General features: G+C 42.1%; 1 protein-coding gene across 1 annotated transcript; it reads right to left on the reverse strand.

The window, feature by feature from the left end:
• Positions 1 to 3,299: 3,299 nt before the first annotated feature.
• On the reverse strand, positions 3,300 to 21,703 carry sstr1b (somatostatin receptor 1b). The gene is made up of 2 exons (XM_061958966.2): positions 21,579 to 21,703; positions 3,300 to 4,828 (listed from the first exon to the last, which is right to left on the reverse strand). Exon 2 carries the CDS (start codon positions 4,691 to 4,693, stop codon positions 3,596 to 3,598), a length of 1,098 nt encoding a protein of 365 aa, XP_061814950.1. The 5' UTR covers positions 4,694 to 4,828; positions 21,579 to 21,703; the 3' UTR covers positions 3,300 to 3,595.
• Positions 21,704 to 21,750: the final 47 nt, after the last annotated feature.

Below are 21,750 nucleotides of genomic sequence, written 5' to 3' on the forward strand. Positions count from 1 at the left end.
AAGTGAAAATACCTTACCACAATGGGAAGACACTTGTTTGTTCCTTTATTTGAGGCGTCGGTTGCCACGGAAAAGGGTAGGTTGTTTTCTTTTATGTAGTCGGTATGTTCCTGTACCGAATAGTGAGCGATGACGTTCTCGCACAATGCCTTGGCTTTTGTTCGGCCACAGGCCATCCCTTTAGCTGTGGGATAGTCACTGAAAATCTCCCGGTCCACTTTCATGCCGCAGTCTAAACTTCTGTAGGACTGGTGATGCTTTACAGCAGTGGTTCTCAACCTTTTTTCAGTGATGTACACCCTGTGAACATTTTTTTAATTCAAGTACCCTCTAATCAGAGCAAAGCATTTTTGGTTGAAAAAAAGAGATAAAGAAGTAAAATATAGCACTATGTCATCAGTTTCTGATTTATTAAATTGTATAACAGTGCAAAATATTGCTCATTTGTAGTGGTCTTTCTTGAACTATTTGGAAAAAAATATATAAAATAACTAAAAACTTGTTGAAAAATAAACAAGTGATTCAATTATAAATAAAGATTTCTACACATAGAAGTAATCATCAACTTAAAGTGCCCTCTTTGGGGATTGTAATAGAGATCCACCTGGATTTAGGAACTTAATTCTAAACATTTCTTCACAAAAAAAGAAATCTTTAACATCAATATTTATGGAACATGTCTACAAAAAATGTAGCTGTCAACACTGAATATTGCATTGTTGCATTTATTTTCACAGTTCTTTTTGACATACATTTTAGTGAGGGTCAAACAATATGGCATGGGGGAAACTCTGGGTTTATGGTAATGAATGGAATAGCCGACTTGATTTGATGTTCAGTTTATGAACTTACATTACATTACATACCCCCAGGGTACCATTTGAGAACCACTGCTTTACAGCATGGTACACCTTGCACAGCTCGCAGCGGTTATCTTGTCATCCAGGGGCGACGAAACTTCACGAAAAAATGTCCTCATTGAAGAGGTGCCGCACGTTTATTACTTTTATGTTTATCCGTACCCGTATATGCCGTTCAATTGCAGCTTTCCCCTGACTACTTACGTCGACATCACATCGACAAAGTGTGCAGAAGCCATGGAATGAGTCTCGACTGCTTTTCGTTATAAATTCGTGCTCTTTTGTCCATTCAGAATTACACGAGGTCTTGCGTTTTGGCATGATGCTAACTTTCTGTCAATGTCATGCCGCAGAAGCACATGAACCCTTGTTTACTTTTTTAACCAATGATAAGCAGATTTGTATCCGACACCGCTCTTAGCCAATCATTTGATATGTTACTGCGTTGGGGGCATTTTTTACGGTCTTTGATTGGCTATCGCGCTGCAGCCCAGCAAAGATGAAAAAACTCCGCTCTTCAAGCCTAGTGCCTCAAAAAGGAGGACAAATACATGTCCGGCTTGATGCTGCGCCGGACGCCAGACAGGGCATAAAAAATCCGGACTGTCCGGCCTAAATCCGGACACCTGGTCACCCTAACTATGGCTGAGTAAAAACACTCCAAAATAGTTCCACTGATTAGCGTTCTTCAGCACAAAGATGCACCACAAAAGTCGAAATGTTCTTTAGTTCTTCTTTCTCTCCGTTGTCAAGTTTGTTGTAATAGAAATACACAAGAAATGGGAAATAAACAAGTCATTTAGCATTTTGTAAATGGCAGTCTTGTGTTCAGAAAATACGTTTTAGGAACACCCCAACTGTGTTCAACCAATCAGCGTTGGACAACACAACCCACCCCAGGTAAGGTTACGGGAACCTTCCAAAAGTCCCACCTGGCAGACAGGAACTCCAAAAAGTTCCTGAAGAACTAAATCTACCCAGATAGTTTGAAACACGTTGGGGACTTTATTTATATGTATGTGGGATAGTTCCTGTAAAATTTATTGTGGTGGAAAAGGACCTAATATATCATCACAAGCTAGTTAGCTCCTGTGATCACGGTGCTGCTGTACATAGTTTGTCTGCACTAGCGCTTATAATAACAATATCACTAAAATTTGATTAATCTTCATGTCATGAAATGTAAATGAAGTAATGTTGGTGGTTTTTGGAGGGTTATTTAGAGGAATAGTGGACCTCCCATTGGCTCTATTTCTTTTATTTATGGGTTGGAATGCATCCATCCATCAATTTTCTACCGCTTGTCCCTTTTTGGGGTCACGGGGGGTGCTGGAGCCTATCTCAGCTGCATTCGGGCGAAAGGCGGGTTACACCCTGGACAAGTCGCCACCTCATCGCAGGGCCAACACAGATAGACAGACAACATTCACACTCACATTCACACTCTCGGGACAATTTGGTGTTGCCAATCAACCTATCCCCAGGTGCATGTCTTTGGAGGTGGGAGGAAGCCGGAGTACCCGGAGGGAACCCACGCAGTCACGTGGAGAACATGCAAACTCCACATAGAAAGATCCCAGGACCTGGGTTAGAATTAGAGATGTCCGATAATGGCTTTTTGCCGATATCCGATATTCCGATATTGACCAAACCCTTAATTACCGATACCGATATCAACCGATACCGATATCAACCGATACCAATATATGCAGTCGTGGAATTAACACATTATTATGCCTAATTTGGACAACCAGGTATGGTGAAGATAAGGTCCTTTTTAAAAAATAAAATAAAAATAAAATAAGATAAATACATTAAACACATTTTCTTGAATAAAAAAGAAAGTAAAACAATATAAAAACAGTTACATATAAACTAGCAATTAATGAAAATGAGTAAAATTAACTGTTAAAGGTTAGTACTATTAGTGGACCAGCAGCACGCACAATCATGTGTGCTTACGGACTGTATCCCTTGCAGACTGTATTGATATATATTGACATATAATGTAGGAACCAGAATATTAATAACCGAAAGAAACAACCCTTTTGTGTGAATGAGTGTGAATGGGGGAGGGAGATTTTTTGGGTTGGTGTACTAATTGTAAGTGTATCTTGTGTTTTTTATGTTGATTTAATAAAAAAAAAAAAAAAAAAAAAAAAAAAAAAAAAAATTGATACCGATAATAAAAAAAACGATGCCGATAATTTCCGATATTACATTCTAAAGCATTTATCGGCCGATAATATCTCTAGTTAGAATGCTTTTTTTTTAAAAATACATCTGTCTTTTTGTCTCTCATTATGATTATAAACGATAGGCAACATTTCAAAAAAAGGGCAGTGCCCCTTTAAGGAAGTGCATAGTTTCAGAGCGTCATCTTTGTCATATACACAATTTTTTGTTAATATATTCCTTTTTCGAGGCCAATCATATATGTTGCAGGTGGACCAGTGAATTTTATTGACAGTTCTAATCAGACAGATAGCTACAAGAGACAAGACAACATTTATTTCAGATCATGGACATTATTAGCTTTGGATCCACAGGTAAGATTAAATATGGAATATATAATTGAGACAACACGTTGTATAAACACTTGATCATTAAATATCCATAGAACACTTTTAAAGCTTTTGTAATCCACATAACTCCCATGATATTCCTTTTTTTTGTACTGCAATTCTTACTTGTTTGAAGCTTTTTAAACACGTTACGGCGACAGTCTTATTTCGTTACACGGTGGTTGTGCGTGAGGTATACGTTCCATTGCGGAACACCATGTCAGAGGCCATTAATTCTTTGGGAAAATCCAGCGGTCCGCAGGTGGGCCCTTGTCCCCTCACGGCAACGGCACAGTAGTCCACCTGCTCCGCGTCCATGCCGGACTCCAGCCAGCGGAAACACACGATGCGCTGGAAGGAGCGCCGGAAATTATCCGACACGAAGCCGTAGAGAATAGGGTTGGCGGTGCTGTTGGCGTAGCTGAGGATGACAAAGAGTTGTGTCACCATAGGGTCCGGGGGGCGGTGGAAGACGCTGACCAGCTGAACGATGTAGAAGGGCATCCAGCAGAGGACGAAGACGGCGACCACCAGCAGCACCATGCGGGTGATCTTCTTCTCGGAGCGTCGCCGTTGAAGCCAGCCAGCTTTCAGCCCGACTGCTCGCATCCTGGCCACCATGAGGCAGTAGCACAAACAAATGGCCCCCACGGGAAGCAGGAAGCCCAGAAGGAAAGTGTAGACCACAAAGGCTTCAGACCATGCCGCCTCGGGCCACAAGAAGTTACAGTCCACGGCGCCGTCGTGAGCCGGCACGGTGTCGGCGAAGATAATGATGGGGAGAATGACGAGCAGCGACAGCCCCCACACGCAGACGTTCACCACCTTGGCCACGGTGGGCCTGCGGTAGCGCGCCGCCTTGATGGGGTGCACGACAGCCACGTAGCGGTCCACGCTCAACACGGTGAGGCAGAAGATGGACGTGAACATGTTGATGCCGTCCACGCTCAGCACCAGGCGACACATGAGCGAGCCGAAGGGCCAGTGGCGCACGGCGGCCGACGTTGCCAAGAAGGGAACGCTCAGCATAAAGAGCTCGTCGGCGATGGCCAAGTTGAGGATGTAAATGTTTGTGGCCGTTTTCATTTTGGCGTACTTGAGGATGACATAGATGACCATGGCGTTGCCCGTCAGGCCCACGCAGCAGACCAGAGCGTAGATGGACGGGATGATGATGTTGCTGGCGTCGGGATCCTGGTAGTAGTCTTCGTAGTCCGCGCTTGTGTTGAAGGGAAGCCCAGTTGGCTTGTGGCTGTCGTTGAAATCCATGACCACGCTGGTTTTTCTCCTCTTTAATGATTTACAGTTGCTTCAAAACATTCCATATGCGGATTGCAAAGGAGCCTTCAGCGCTGCCACGTGATTCTGTCCTCCACCATTAGTGTTCACCTCGGTATGTCAAAGCTGTAAGGACAGGAGACGACATGTCGGCTCATCAATCAGTACAAGCTCAAGAACATTTACACTCTACTGTCAATCTCCGCCCCTTTTCTTGACTCTCTTCGCTCATGCAGATTGAATGATATTTAACAGGGATTAATCGAAATTAATCCGCAGCAACTTTTTTATTATAGTTTGATAGCACTAATTGTAATATGTTTTTATGGTAACTTAAATGGAAAGTGGTTTGATGGCACTATCTGCAGAGAAGAAAGAGTGCTGCAGTTTTGGGCGCTGTCCCAAAAATCAATCAAAAATCAAAGTCACATTTGTCATGTCTGTGTGATCATGTTTTGTTTTAGTCATGTTCGGTTTTGTTTTTGGACTTTTTGTGCACTTTTGTTTGTTTTGTCACCATAGCAACCATTAGTTTTCACCTGTCACATCACGCACCTGTTTCACGTTTTGAGTCACGCACCTGTTTTCACTAATCATGTCTGTAGTATTTAAGTTCATTGTTTTCCGTTTGTCTTTCTGGCGACATCCCACATCATACTCTCCACACACCCTTATGACCCTTGCTGCGCTTTTTCATGCCGTTTTCTCGTCCAAGTAAGTTTTCTTTATTCATGCCATAGTTTGCAAGTTTTGTTTCATTGTTCATAGTTTCTGCCGTTGTGCAAGTTTTGTTTTCATTAGCCAAGTTTTTTACCTCCGCCATTGTGCGCGCCTTTTGTTTGCTTCTTTTTTTTGTCCTTTGTTAGTGTAAAAAAAAAAAAAAAAATGTACTCACATTCCCGTCTCGCCCGAGCCAACTTTCCGTTGCCTCCTGGAAAAACTAAACTCAAGGACCAAGTCCTGACAACATTTATGACATTTATACATTTGTCTGCATGCAAACGGTTTGTGTGTGGAGGCCGTCCATGCCCAACCCTTTCCAAAAGTATCAACATTTATATTTTGAAAATGTACACTGTTAAATGTATATCTTAAAGACAAACATCATTGCTATTTTTTTTTTCAGGCATGGGCAAAAATGTATTTCATAAACTGCATAGATTCACCGGTCACAACATTAGGCACACCTTGTGCGGCGCACAACGCCACTTTAAAAAAAAGCTGCATTTACCAGCATTTATGACACTGCATGTCGCAAGTCTCATGCCACGATTAGATGAAAATAATACTTTGTCTCACCTTCTCTTGGGTTTCCTCAAACCAAGTACTAATGTGCAATGGCGCCATCTTTTTATTAAGAGTGTAGTCCAATTTATCGCTGTTCCATTTTTGACAAAACAGTCACATCTACACTGTCTTATAAAAATAAAGACAGAATTATTTACTGTATTTTCCTGCATCATGGTATTTACGTACCGTGATGCAGGGGTGTCCAAACTTTTTGACTGGGGGGCCGCATTGAGCTTAAAAAATTTGGCCAGGGTCCGAAAACGGACTACATGCAAAGTAACTATGTATATATATATATACAGGTAAAAGCCAGTAAATTAGAATATTTTGAAAAACTTGATTTATTTCAGTAATTGCATTCAAAAGGTGTAACTTGTACATTATATTTATTCATTGCACACAGACTGATGCATTCAAATGTTTATTTCATTTAATTTTGATGATTTGAAGTGGCAACAAATGAAAATGCAAAATTCCGTGTGTCACAAAATTAGAATATTACTTAAGGCTAATACAAAAAAAGGATTTTTAGAAATGTTGGCCAACTGAAAAGTATGAAAATGAAAAATATGAGCATGTACAATACTCAATACTTGGTTGGAGCTCCTTTTGCCTCAATTACTGCGTTAATGCGGCGTGGCATGGAGTCGATGAGTTTCTGGCACTGCTCAGGTGTTATGAGAGCCCAGGTTGCTCTGATAGTGGCCTTCAACTCTTCTGCGTTTTTGGGTCTGGCATTCTGCATCTTCCTTTTCACAATACCCCACAGATTTTCTATGGGGCTAAGGTCAGGGGAGTTGGCGGGCCAATTTAGAACAGAAATACCATGGTCCATAACCAGGCACGGGTAGATTTTGCGCTGTGTGCAGGCGCCAAGTCCTGTTGGAACTTGAAATCTCCATCTCCATAGAGCAGGTCAGCAGCAGGAAGCATGAAGTGCTCTAAAACTTGCTGGTAGACGGCTGCGTTGACCCTGGATCTCAGGAAACAGAGTGGACCGACACCAGCAGATGACATGGCACCCCAAACCATCACTGATGGTGGAAACTTTACACTAGACTTCAGGCAACGTAGATCCTGTGCCTCTCCTGTCTTCCTCCAGACTCTGGGACCTCGATTTCCAAAGGAAATGCAAAATTTGCATGGTTGGGTGATGGTTTGGGGTGCCATGTCATCTACTGGTGTCGGTCCACTCTGTTTCCTAAGATCCAGGGTCAACGCAGCCGTCTACCAGCAAGTTTTAGAGCACTTCATGCTTCCTGCTGCTGACCTGCTCTATGGAGATGGAGATTTCAAGTTGGCGCCTGCACACAGCGCAAAATCTACCCGTGCCTGGTTTACGGACCATGGTATTTCTGTTCTAAATTGGCCCGCCAACTCCCTTGACCTTAGCCCCATAGAAAATCTGTGGGGTATTGTGAAAAGGAAGATGCAGAATGCCAGACCCAAAAACGCAGAAGAGTTGAAGGCCACTATCAGAGCAACCTGGGCTCTCATAACACCTGAGCAGTGCCAGAAACTCATCGACTCCATGCCACGCCGCATTAACGCAGTAATTGAGGCAAAAGGAGCTCCAACCAAGTATTGAGTATTGTACATGCTCATATTTTTCATTTTCATACTTTTCAGTTGGCCAACATTTCTAAAAATCCCTTTTTTGTATTAGCCTTAAGTAATATTCTAATTTTGTGACACACGGAATTTTGGATTTTCATTTGTTGCCACTTCAAATCATCAAAATTAAATGAAATAAACATTTGAATGCATCAGTCTGTGTGCAATGAATAAATATAATGTACAAGTTACACCTTTTGAATGCAATTACTGAAATAAATCAAGTTTTTCAAAATATTCTAATTTACTGGCTTTTACCTATATATATATATATACCGGTATATATATATATATATATATATATATATATATATATATATATATATATATACCAGTGGTTCTTAACCTTGTTGTATATACCGAACCCCACCAGTTTTATATGCGCATTCACCGAACCCTTCTTTAGTGAAAAATATATATATATATTTTTTTCAAATTCAAGAAAAAGTCGTATGTTTTTTTACTGGTGCATAAAATGAACCGTGCATGAACATCACCTTGTTCAAAGACCAAAACCAACACAGTGCATGAACTCACAACAAATTACACACCTTACACACATTACCATGAATTGATTAACGTGGACCCAGACTTAAACAAGTTGAAATATTTATTGGGGTGTTACCATTTAGTGGTCAATTGTACGGAATATGTACTGTACTGTGTAAACTGCACTGTGTATTCTCTTCCTTTGCAATCTGCTAGTAAAAGTTTCAATCAATCAGTTAAAAAACCTGCAAATCAGATGGAAAATTAGAGGGAACATTGTTTGGGGGTATCCATATACGCTGATAGGGAGAAGTTTTTATTTACACGATAAGTTGGATGTTTCTTTACCTCAGTGGCGGAGGCTCCGCCGAACCCCTGAGGCCGACTCACCGAACCCCTACGGTTCGATCGAACCCAGGTTAAGAACCACTGGCCTATACATATATATATGAGTACATAATAATATAATAATATTATGGATGTATAGTTTTTTTAATTGGTTACTAAGAGTATGTTAAAGTTCAACTCACACCATGTTTGCTTCTGTGACAACTTCCTTAAGGATTTTAATCAATCAGAAATATCAAGCAGCTAAAATGTGCCAAATATGGATACGTGTGGAGAGAGTGTTTTGCATCCCTTGTAATGGGTTTACATGGGTGTCATTTTGATTTTTTTTAATGTCGATTTGACATTTTTCTCTAACATCCACAAAGTTCAATGAGCAGGTTATGTGTGACCATGTTTGTTGAATTTTTGTACTAGTGGATTGTTTTTTTCTGCACTCTTACTAGGGGGAGTTGTTTGGATTGGGACGTATAAGTAAATGCTGTATTTCGGTGACTGGAAAGTACAGTTAATGGCAGAATTACTTTTGTTGGCCACCAGATGTCGACAAAATGGCATCAATTAGTCCATTGGATATTCATATATGATATGGATACACCGCTCTCTGTCAGATTGTTTGTCGAACTCGTGCATTGTCGTGGGCCAATTTGAAGACGCCGGCAGGCCGCATTTGGCCCTCGGGCTGTAGTTTGGACACCTTTGCCGTAATAGTTTCCAAACTGTGCCTATCACATGGCAGTAAAATGACTGATCAAACAAAACAGAACTCATCTTCCTGGACCCACTCGCCGTGCAGGCTAGCTCCCCAAATCAGCTAAACAGACTCAATAACTCGATGGTGACCTTTTGGTGAGTCTATGAAACTGAACCAATACAAAAATAATGCCATTGTAAGTCAATAATACTAACACAGACACTTGTAAACGTGTTAGCATATTCTCTAATGCTCACAACGCTTGTTTTATTACATTATGATTGCACGTACAAATATGCATGATAACACTCATGTCACACATGGGACGTTTTAGTAAGTATGAATTGTTTTAGTTATATTGTAAATCTTTCAAATGCTGCTCGGAGTGATGAATGGATAAGTTTCAAGCAGAAACGCTGTGGACAGATTAAGGCCCGAAGCAGGAAGTACATTTTCAACCCGCAACACCTGCATTGAGCAAATTCGTCCAAAAGTTGTCGCCAGAGCACAAATAATACCACACCTTTTCAATGTCTCTCTCGGTGTCATATAAAAACTATTTATTTGAATACTATTATTAAATAAACTATTATTGTCGAATACAGAACATTATGGTTGTTAGCGAAGAAAAATTCTATAATTAGCTAGCTGCCCCGTTTTTATAAGCTGGAGGGTACAGAGCGTGGGAAAAATGTTGACGCTGATAGTCTTGGAAAATAAGATATTTTATAGACATCAGAGAATGAGATGAAAAGGAAGAACACAGTAGTGGGGGAGGAGAGTGGCCAAAAGAATGTACAAAGAGTATGTCCATCAATCTGTGACATCACGAATGGCCCATTGTTGAAAAAAAGACTACAAAACACAACATTCCGAGGCATCCAAGACTGCCTGCAAGCTCACCCTTCAATGATTTGACGCTTTGGCATTGTTTAACACGAGAACCCAACATTGTAGCAACATTTATAAGTCAGAAAAGACAACAACTGTCATAAATCCACTTTAATAACTGTGAGTGGTATACTATAAGGTTTAGCGTATCAAAAATAAATGTTTATTTTCAGAGCTTTTTATGGGTGTGTTACCATTATTTGTGGTTATTGGCCATAGGTAACTCCCACAAGTATTTGGATTATTGCAGTCGCCTCTCCATGTCTTTTCCCACCAGAATAATAATAATAATTAACGTTCACCCGTCATCCCATAAAAAACTTTGCTGACTTGAGAGGGTCCCTAAGTAGGTGTGGCACACAACGACTATCATAGTTTATTTGCCTTATTTATGAATAACGAAGATAGAAGTAAAAATCCCAATGAGTCTTGCTCCTTCTTTCTGATTCCTCCTTTAATGAGCTCAATCATCCTTTTGAAGTTGCATTAGTGTCTGTTCTCTGGATGTAACATGCAAGCAGGGACAAGGTGGTCCTATAGCTCGAGGAGATAATACTTCAGCGGGGACATGCAACGCTTGCCTGCAAGTGGTTATCCTTTTATACGGAATTAATACCCATGCAGGACCACACATGAAAGGACTTCCATTAACGGAATGGCTAAGAGCATTGACACTTTTAGAGTTATTGTCACAATAATGGAGGCGAATCCACTCTGAAGTCTGTGGGAAAAAAATGGTCGTTGCGTCCTCAATCCAATTTGGGACATGGATGAGGGATGAACTACAAGACCTTCTCTTGTAGGTAAATAATTAAAAATATTGCTACAACTTCTGCAACCCTGATAATGAATGTATAAAATTCAGTTCAATTAGCACTCAAAACCCATCCGAAGTATTTGGGGGTTCATGTGTTTGTTCATGCACTTCCTGTGTTTAAGAGTCACCATTTTCTAATTGGTAGAGAAAATAATAGACAACACATAATACACATTTTAGATTTAGCAGTGATAAAAGTCAGAAAAAAATACAAAAATAATCAAATGGGAGTAGAAAAACTGACAGAATATAGCTTGTGCTGCAATTAAGGAAAATAAGAATAAACAGGGTTTGAAAAAATAGATAAGAATAGTTACAATGTGTTATTAACGGAACATGAAATAAGAAAATAGACTTAAGATGGAATTAAGTATATTGTTTGGTATTGTTGAAATTGATAATAAATAAGGGTGGGGATCTTGCCCCAAGTGGAGGAGTTCAAGTACCTCGGAGTCTTGTTCACGAGTGGGGGAAGAGTGGATCGTGAGATTGACAGGCGGATCGGTGTGGTGTCTTCAGTAATGCGGACGATCGATCCGTTGTGGTGAAGAAGGAGCTGAGCCGGAAGGCAAAGCTCTCAATCAATCGATCTATGTTCCCATCCTCCGCTATGGCCATGAGCTTTGGGTTATGACCAAAAGGACAAGATCACGGATACAAGCGGCAGAAAGGAGTTTCCTCCGCCGGGTGGCGGGGCTCTCCCTTAGAGATAGGGTGAGAGGCTCTGTCATCCGGGAGGAGCTCAAAGTAAAGCCGCTGCTCCAACACATCGAGAGGAGCCAGATGAGGTGGTTCGGGCATCTGGTCAGGATGCCACCCGAACGCCTCCCTAGGGAGGTGTTTAGGGAACGTCCAACCGGTAGGAGATCACGGAGAAGACCCAGGACACGTTAGGAAGACTATGTCTCCCGGCTGGCCTGGGAACGCCTCTGGATCCCCTGGGAGAAGCTTGACGAAGTGGCTGGGGAGAGGGAAGTTTGGGCTTCCCTGCTTCGGCTGCTGCCCCTGTTACCCGACCTCGGATAAGCGGAAGAAGATGGATGGATGGATGGATAATTTATTGTTAAATACGGCTACATGCTTAAATAGGAAGTGTACTTTTTTGAGGGAAAATGTTGCCTATCGTTTACAATCCTTATGAGAGACATGACAATGTTTTTTTTTTTAAATGCATTCTAAACATTAAAATAAATAAAACGTTTGGTTACAATGGAGCCGATAAGAGCCGCGCTATTCTGGCTATAGAGCCCCTAAAAAAACATCCAAACACCTCCATTAAGGTTTTATATACATGATGTAAGTATATAGGTAACAGGCACATTTAAAAAAAAAAAATTATGTTTACGTATTTTCATCATTTTAAGCATACGTGGGGACATTCATTTCAAAAACACATCAAAATGTTTTCTTTTTTTTTTTCTTCATCACTGATTACTACTCACTGCAGACTTCAAACATTATAAAACATCACTTACTGTACAAGGTCTGCTTATTATGATTTATGATCTACATTAAACTTCCAGTGAGTAAGGAAGCGAGGAAACAGCAGACCACTTGATGATGTGAACATAGCGACACACGTTAGTGATTATGGCGCCACTATAAATAGTTTGTTCGTGTTAGCGCTTATAATAACAATATCACTAATACTTAGTTAATATTCAAGTCACAAAATGTCAATGGACTCTTGTTGGCGTTTTTTGAATGGTTATTTATTGGATTTTCTGGGCAAAACAGAGGACCTCCAATTGGCTCCGCTGTTAGTGGACTTTTATTTACGTTTATTTACATGCTTAGCATGCTTAAAAAAAAATCCATCCGTCGTCATGTCTTTCATAATGATTGTAAACGATAGGTACAGTTCCCCTTTAAGGAGTAAATGTTCTTCCTAGCACTTGAACATGTCTTAAAGCTACAGTAACCCCGAAATGATGCTTGTGGCAAAAAATTCAATTTTTGCGACAGATCTGGACCTGATTAAATGACAGAAAATCTCCGCCATTACTGTAATGCCAAATGATGGTGGGATGAGGACACAATGTATTTATTTAAACTTTTGTATCAGTTATTAGGAGAAGTCACAATACCTTGGACAATTATCCATCCATCCATTTTCTACCGCTTATTCCCTTTTGGGGTCGCGGGGGGCGCTGGAGCCTATCTCAGCTACAATCGGGCGGAAGGCGGGGTAAATCAGCCAATTAAATACTATAAATATGGATTTAAAGTATGAATGCATTCCTGGCATAGTTACTGATCAATATATAAATGATAAATGATAAATGGGTTGTACTTGTATAGCGCTTTTCTACCTTCAAGGTACTCAAAGCGCTTTGACACTACTTCCACATTTACCCATTCACACACACATTCACACACTGATGGAGGGAGCTGCCATGCAAGGCGCTAACCAGCACCCATCAGGAGCAAGGGTGAAGTGTCTTGCTCAGGACACAACGGACATGACGAGGTTGGTACTAGGTGGGGATTGAACCAGGGACCCTCGGGTCGTGCACGGCCATTCTTCCACTGCGCCACGCCGTCCCCTATATCCATCCATCCATCCATCCATCTTCTTCCGCTTATCCGAGGTCGGGTCGCGGGGGCAGCAGCCTAAGCAGGGAAGCCCAGACTTCCCTCTCCCCAGCCACTTCGTCCAGCTCCTCCCGGGGAATCCCGAGGCGTTCCCAGGCCAGCCGGGAGACATAGTCTTCCCAACGTGTCCTGGGTCTTCCTCGTGGCCTCCTACCGGTCGGACATGCCCTAAACACCTCCTTAGGGAGGCGCTCGGGTGGCATCCTGACCAGATGCCCGAGCCACCTCATCTGGCTCCTCTCGATGTGGAGGAGCAGCGGCTTTACTTTGAGCTCCCCCCGGATGGCAGAGCTTCTCACCCTATCTCTAAGGGAGAGCCCCGCCACCCGGCGGAGGAAACTCATTTCGGCCGCTTGTACCCGTGATCTTGTCCTTTCGGTCATAACCCAAAGTTCATGACCATAGGTGAGGATGGGAACGTAGATCGACCGGTAAATTGAGAGCTTTGCCTTCCGGCTCAGCTCCTTCTTCACCACAACGGATCGATACAGCGTCCGCATTACTGAAGACGCCGCACCGATCCGCCTGTCGATCTCACGATCCACTCTTCCCTCACTCGTGAACAAGACTCCGAGGTACTTGAACTCCTCCACTTGGGGCAAGATCTCCTCCCCAACCCGGAGATGGCACTCCACCCTTTTCCGGGCGAGAACCATGGACTCGGACTTGGAGGTGCTGATTCTCATCCCAGTCGCTTCACACTCAGCTGCGAACCGATCCAGTGAGAGCTGAAGATCCTGGCCAGATGAAGCCATCAGGACCAAATCATCTGCAAAAAGCAGAGACCTAATCCTGCAGCCACCAAACCGGATCCCCTCAACGCCTTGACTGCGCCTAGAAATTCTGTCCATAAAAGTTATGAACAGAATCGGTGACAAAGGGCAGCCTTGGCGGAGTCCAACCCTCACCGGAAACGTGTCCGACTTACTGCCGGCAATGCGAACCAAGCTCTGACACTGATCATACAGGGAGCGGACCGCCACAATCAGACAGTCCGAAACCCCATACTCTCTGAGCACTCCCCACAGGACTTCCCGAGGGACACGGTCGAATGCCTTCTCCAAGTCCACAAAGCACATGTAGACTGGTTGGGCAAACTCCCATGCACCCTCAAGGACCCTGCCGAGAGTATAGAGCTGGTCCACAGTTCCACGACCAGGACGAAAACCACACTGTTCCTCCTGAATCCGAGGTTCGACTATCCGGCGTAGCCTCCTCTCCAGTACACCTGAATAGACCTTACCGGGAAGGCTGAGGAGTGTGATCCCACGATAGTTAGAACACACCCTCCGGTTCCCCTTTTTAAAGAGAGGAACCACCACCCCGGTCTGCCAATCCAGAGGTACTGCCCCCGATGTCCACGCGATGCTGCAGAGTCTTGTCAACCAAGACAGCCCTACAGCATCCAGAGCCTTAAGGAACTCCGGGCGGATCTCATCCACCCCCGGGGCCTTGCCACCGAGGAGCTTTTTAACTACCTCAGCAACCTCAGCCCCAGAAATAGGAGAGCCCACCACAGATTCCCCAGGCACTGCTTCCTCATAGGAAGACGTGTTGGTGGGATTGAGGAGGTCTTCGAAGTATTCCCTCCACCGATCCACAACTTCCGCAGTCGAGGTCAGCAGAACACCATCCGCACCATACACGGTGTTGGTAGTGCACTGCTTCCCCTTCCTGAGGCGGCGGATGGTGGTCCAGAATCGCTTCGAAGCCGTCCGGAAGTCGTTTTCCATGGCTTCCCCGAACTCCTCCCATGTCCGAGTTTTTGCCTCCGCGACCGCTGAAGCCGCACACCGCTTGGCCTGTCGGTACCTGTCCGCTGCCTCAGGAGTCCCATGAGCCAAAAGAACCCGATAGGACTCCTTCTTCAGCTTGACGGCATCCCTCACCGCCGGTGTCCACCAACGGGTTCTAGGATTACCGCCACGACAGGCACCAACTACCTTGCGGCCACAGCTCCAATCAGCCGCCTCGACAATAGAGGTGCGGAATATGGTCCACTCGGACTCAATGTCCAGCACCTCCCTCGTGACATGTTCAAAGTTCTTCCGGAGGTGGGAATTGAAACTCTCTCTGACAGGAGACTCTGCTAGACGTTCCCAGCAAACCCTCACAATGCGTTTGGGCCTGCCAGGTCTGTCCGGCATCCTCCCCCACCATCGCAGCCAACTCACCACCAGGTGGTGATCGGTAGAAAGCTCCGCCCCTCTCTTCACCCGAGTGTCCAAAACATGACGTCCCCTATATTATATATATATTTATACTGCATATATACATTTAAGACCTTGATCTGAATGCATGTTTCTGCTTATTGGACTATTTTAATATGTTGTGGCATGTATTTAGCAGACAGTAATGATGCATGAGGTGGACAAATGTAGTCCAAACAAGGCTGACTTCAAAAGCATGTACCGTAGCGCAGTGTAATCACATGGAAAAAGAGCGTGTTATACACCCACCATGTATCCCTCCACACATTATCTAGGCTTTGTAAGTCTGAAGGAAACAAACATGAAAGTCGGGCGGTTTCTATATTTCCCAGCAGCAAGATGCTTTAACAAGACGAGATGTTGTGTAATTGCACATTGTGTAAGTACAATACTGTACACTTTATGTAATTGTTTCTTAAACTGATTTTAACATGCGTTGAATAACTGTGAGAGGCATATACCGTTTATTTTCATGGTGGGTCACACTCAGAGGGCCGCGTCATTATACTGATTGATAAACCGACTCGTGGATTTTGCAATGTTGCGATTGCGCCAATTCATGCAAATTCAACCAATCCCCGCAAATTATGTGCGTCCTCACAATTTTGCCCAATCCCTACAAATCCCCCATCACAAATTAGCCAATCATCAACATTTTCTCCCATCAAAATTGTTCCAGCAGTACTGTTTTTTTGTTTTTTTTTGTCCTGTTCAGCCACTCAGGCAATTCATAATATAGATGCCCATATCTGCTGTACAGATTTACTTTACAAAAGAGAAGTGTGGGATACTCCTCTTGTTGCCTTATTTGTATTTGACTTTATTAAATGGATTCATTTAATGTTTGGTGCAGTTGGTCCGTGGAGGAGGGGATAGAAAGAAGTAAAAAAGGAAGACAGAAGGGGAAATTGCGGGGACACGAGTGGAATAAGACAGAGAGACAACAACAACGAAAACAAAAACAACAGCAAATACGTTATGTACAAATATGATACGCAAAGAAGCAGTTAGTGAAGTAAATATTAATAACACAGAAATGACAATGAACATTATTACAAATGGATCAATACAAATACCAATAGAGTGATAATGAATAATAACAATAATTACCTCTATTATCAACAATACAATTGTTTCAAATGCAACAATACAAATATGTAATGATAACTTGAATTACAAAAGAAAGCAGATAAATGGAGGGGAAGAAAGAGAAGCGAACTATATTAACCTTGTAGATTGTTATAGTAAAAATAGGCTAAGCTTTAACAGTGTGCCGTGTTTTACCCAGTTTTCCCTATATGTTTGATGAAACGTGATTATATGCATGAGTGTATGTATGCTTGTGTGCTTGTGTATGTACAGTATGTGTATATGTATGTCTGTACAGTGAATGTGCCTGTGGATGTATGTACCGTGTGTGTGTATATGTATATACTGTATTTGTGGATGTATGTGCAAGCATATGTACCTATGTGTGCACGTATGTATGAATGAATGTACGTATGTATGTATATACAGTATAGGTCAAAAGTTTGGACACACCTTCTCATTCAATGCATTTTCTTTATTTTCATGAATATTTAACTTGTAGATTGTCACTGAAGGCATCAAAACTATGAATGAACACATGTGGAGTTATGTACTTAACAAAAAAAGTGAAATAACTGAAAACATGTTTTATATTCTATTTTCTTCAAAATAGCCAACCTTTGCTCTGATTGCTGCTTTGCACACTCTTGGCATTCTCTCAATGAGCTTCAAGAGGTAGTCACCTGAAATGGTTTTCACTTCACAGGTGTCATAGTTTTGATGCCTTCAGTGACAATCTACAATGTAAATAGTCATGAAAATAAAGTAAAACGCATTGAAATGAGAAGGTGTGTCCAAACTTTTGGCCTGTACTGTATGTGTGTGAATAATTGTGTGTATGTGTGTCTGAATGTGTGTTTCTATGTACAATATATTTGTCTCCGAGTATGTGCGGGAGCCAAAGTACGGCCCCAAGCACCCAGAGAGCCTAACCCAAACAACAGCAGGTGCGGTCCCAGAGAACAAGGGACCACCGGCCCCAGGCTGGCAGGCCTGCTAGCGACAGGACCCCCAGAACCGGGCCCACCGTGCCGCTTGGCAGGCCGTAGACGGACGAGCCCAGCAAAGGACGAGGCAGACAGCCAAGGAAGACAGCCATCCCCCAAGCCAGTGAGGGACCAAAACCCACACAAGCAGAAAGACGGGACACCCCGCCCCGGGGGGCCCAGAGACTTGTGGTTGTAGTGTTGTTTGGTGTATTTAGGGGATTATTGTGCACAGGTTGGGGTCTTTTAGCCGGGCTGTTTTTTTTTCGTATGACTTTTTTTAATGGATGTGGTTAGTTGTTTCACTTCCTATCCATGCCCGTCTTCGCGCTGTCGGGTTTGAGTCGGTGGTTTGGTGTGGGAGCAGCGCAGCCTTTTTGTTTGGTGTGGGCGCTGTGGCTCGATGTTTGGGCAGTTGTGTGTCCGTGCGGGTTTGGATTGGGGAATGGAGTTTCTTGGTGGGGAGTGGTGTTGATGTCTCCTGTTTGCGTGTTGGCATTTAGGCTGACTGGCGCACTGCGCTGATATGATTGGGTGGTTTTGGTTTTGCAGCTGTTGTTTTTGCTGCCCTTTGTTTGGGGTGCGGGCGCCCGTGGCTGCTGGGTCCTGTGCGAGCGGGTGGCCGCTGTTGTGGTTTTTGGTTGTCGGGACTGGCGGACTAATAGATTGAAATCGGTACTATACTGCCTTTGAAAAGTACCGGTACCATTCTTTGTGTTTAATGCCCTTTAATTTATATTTTAACTTTCTAAAAGTGTTCTTTAAATGCAATAGGAAACATATGTTTATCGTACTGTAAGATTTTCTATTAAAATAAAGCCAATATTGAAATTTTTTGTAGTTCCCTTTATTTTGAAAAGTATCAATAAACATTTTGGTACTGGTACCAAACTATTGGTATCAGGACAACCTACAATGAATATATATATGAATATTAATTTATAATCCCCTCATATTATTTCACAATTGCATTTAATTGTTATATTTTTATTAGGGCTGTCAAAAATAACCAGTTAACTCACATAATTAATCACAAAAAATTATGTATATGCAAATGTATACAAATAACGCAATCTATTTTACATGCTCCTTTACCTTAACCGTAGATGGTACGGGTTGCTATACGGACAGTAATCAGGTCAATGCATACCTCAGTGCAAAGAGACTCCAACTGGTGTGCTCACTGGCAAAATAGACTTAAGATACAACTGGTATCACATTTAGAGTAAATACATGTAGTGCATTCAAATACCCTAAAACATTTTAAAAATGTTCCTGAGTGACATTCTGACAATAAAATTACATCTGTGTCAAAATATTGGGATTTTTAGGTTCATTTGAATCAAGCAAGCAAGTAATACCTTTTTAATCATGACGAATCCAAACGTCAGAAATTAAAAAAAAAAAAATCATTTGACACTTGCTTTGAAATCATAATTGAGGGCGACAATCGGACATTTTGGTATTTTTTCTCACCAAAAGAATGTTTGGAACACATGTTTGTACAATATGTGTTGCATGAGTGGGTAACATTCAATTTAAAGACCTGCAAATTGCATGCAGTGTACGCCAAAATTGAAACAACAAATACATTTAGCAAGACAGATGAGGTGCTCTATGACACATATTATTCCCAGGCGTCCACAAGCCACAAGAAATGTCGTGGCCGCAACATTTTGAAAATGCTGCGGTGAAATCAGATGTTTTCAATCACAATCTTTTTTTGCATTTATTACTGTATATTGATTGACTATCATCATTGTTTACCAATCAACTGATGGAAATCTTGATTTGGAATCAAAAGTAAAGTGACAAGCATAAGTTTATTTCAGCTGGTGTAGAGTTTATTTTTAAAAGGGTTTTAATTAGGGATGTCCGATAATGGCTTTTTGTCGATATCCGATATTCCGATATTGTCCAACTCTTTAATTACCGATACCGATATCAACCGATATATACAGTCGTGGAATTAACACATTATTATGCCTAATTTGGAAAACCAGGTATGGTGAAGATAAGGTACTTTTAAAAAAATTAATAAAATAAAATAAGATGAATAAATTAAAAACATTTTCTTGAATAAAAAAGAAAGTAAAACAATATAAAAACAGTAACATTGAAACTAGTAATTAATGAAAATGAGTAAAATTAACTGTTGAAGGTTAGTTGATTGGCAACACTAAATTGGCCCTAGTGTGTGGATGTGAGTGTGAATGTTGTCTGTCTATCTGTGTTGGCCCTGCGATGAGGTGGCGACTTGTCCAGGGTGTACCCCGCCTTCCGCCCGATTGTAGCTGAGATAGGCTCCAGCGCCCCCCGCGACCCCAAAGGGAATAAGCGGTAGAAAATGGATGGATGGAGGTTAGTACAATTAGTGGACCAGCAGCACGCACAATCATGTGTGCTTACGGACTGTATCCCTTGCAGACTGCATTGATCTATATTGACATATAATGTAGGAACCAGAATATTAATAACAGAAAGAAACAACCCTTCTGTGTGAATGAGTGTGAATGGGTGTAAATGGGGGAGGAAGGTTTTTTGGGTTGGTGCACTAATTCTTGTGTTTTTTATGTTGATTTAATAAAAAAAATAAAAATAAAAAAATAAATTAAAAAAAACAATACCGATAATTTCCGATATTACATTTTAACGCATTTATCGACATCTCTAGTTTTAATGGAAACTGCTTGGAATAGCTTGTTTTATTAAATACAATTGATTTAAGAACTCCATTTGCATTCAGTAAATTTTTTTTCTGTCAAAATTAAAATACATTATTTAAGAAAGGTGAGACGCCTTAATGACATGCGTTATTTCCAGGCATAAAATGATGCCTTGAGTTTGACACTTGTGTATATAAGAGTATCAAAGGAACTGGCCTTATGAAAATAAATAAAAAGCGGATATCTACTATATACGCCTACCATGTGTCCCAACTGACATCTTGTAGGCTTTGTAAACATGGAGGACAAACAAGAAAGTATTGCTTGTAGTTCTGTGCAGTAGGAGAAATGTTTGCTTGGAGAAGGTGAGTCGTGTTCCTTTACCCCGCTTTGCTCACCGTCAGACTCTATTTGATTTGATCGATGCCTCATTGAGTGCTGCAAAAAGCGAATTTTCTCGATGACGCGCTGGAGCAGAGCCGAGCTGCAACGATGCCCCCGTCGCTTTTAGGAGTGTTTAGCCTGTGTTCATGCAGGTCATCTGCATCAGGGAGCTTCGGGAGACGCTCCTTTAAGCATTCTCTGCACATTCTGTTGTTTTCTCACAACATACTGTATGAATTGATCTTTTCTCTCCACTTGCTCCTCATTTGGGGTTTTATATCATGAGCCGGACGACTCGACGATGATTGATTACGTGAAGCGGCAGAATGAGGGTGTCCTCTTTGGTGATGAATTGTTTTGTCCTGTGACTCGTACACTTCCATATTGTTTGGGATGAATGGAGGATGCCTCTGCATCAAGGATTCCATATAAGTCTTCTTGCAGCTGTTGTTATTATACCTTCATGAACAGGCAATGAGAGGCGATGTCTTCAACTTCTACCTCTTACAAGTTGTCGTGGCAACAATATCTGCACACAAGCACTATACAATAGATATTGTCTTACAATTAAATGTAAAAGGGAAGCAAAATATTTTTCGGACTAATTTAGACGCAAGTACTCTCAGTAGAAGGGTCAGGCAGTCAATAAATCAGGTCAATTAGCTAATTGATCACCTTGGCCTGCTTGTAATGTATACATGCAATCTGCAGTATCATTATTAACAGGACTCACTAATACATGCTTGTCCTCTCACTCGTCACATGAGGCAGTCATCAAGTGTGCTAGTGTGTTGTTCGCTAACCTGCCGCTGCAAAGATGCTCTTGTCCTCCAACGTCCTCATCACTGATGCCGCCGCCGGTCCTGCGGAGTGTGAGCGTCTTCGGTCTCCTCCGCCTGCGAGCTTGTCAGCATCCAACTGCTCTGTGTGTGCTGCCTTTCTCCTCTCTCGCTCTCTTTGCTTTATTCCGCCTGC

The sequence above is a fragment of the Nerophis lumbriciformis genome, linkage group LG05 (assembly GCF_033978685.3).
Source record: "Nerophis lumbriciformis linkage group LG05, RoL_Nlum_v2.1, whole genome shotgun sequence".
Classification (NCBI taxonomy): domain Eukaryota; kingdom Metazoa; phylum Chordata; class Actinopteri; order Syngnathiformes; family Syngnathidae; genus Nerophis; species Nerophis lumbriciformis.

Coding starts and splice junctions, on each gene's coding strand:
- sstr1b (XM_061958966.2), bottom strand. CDS start 4,693: ATGGATTTCAACGACAGCCACAAGCCAACTGGGCTTCCCTTCAACACA.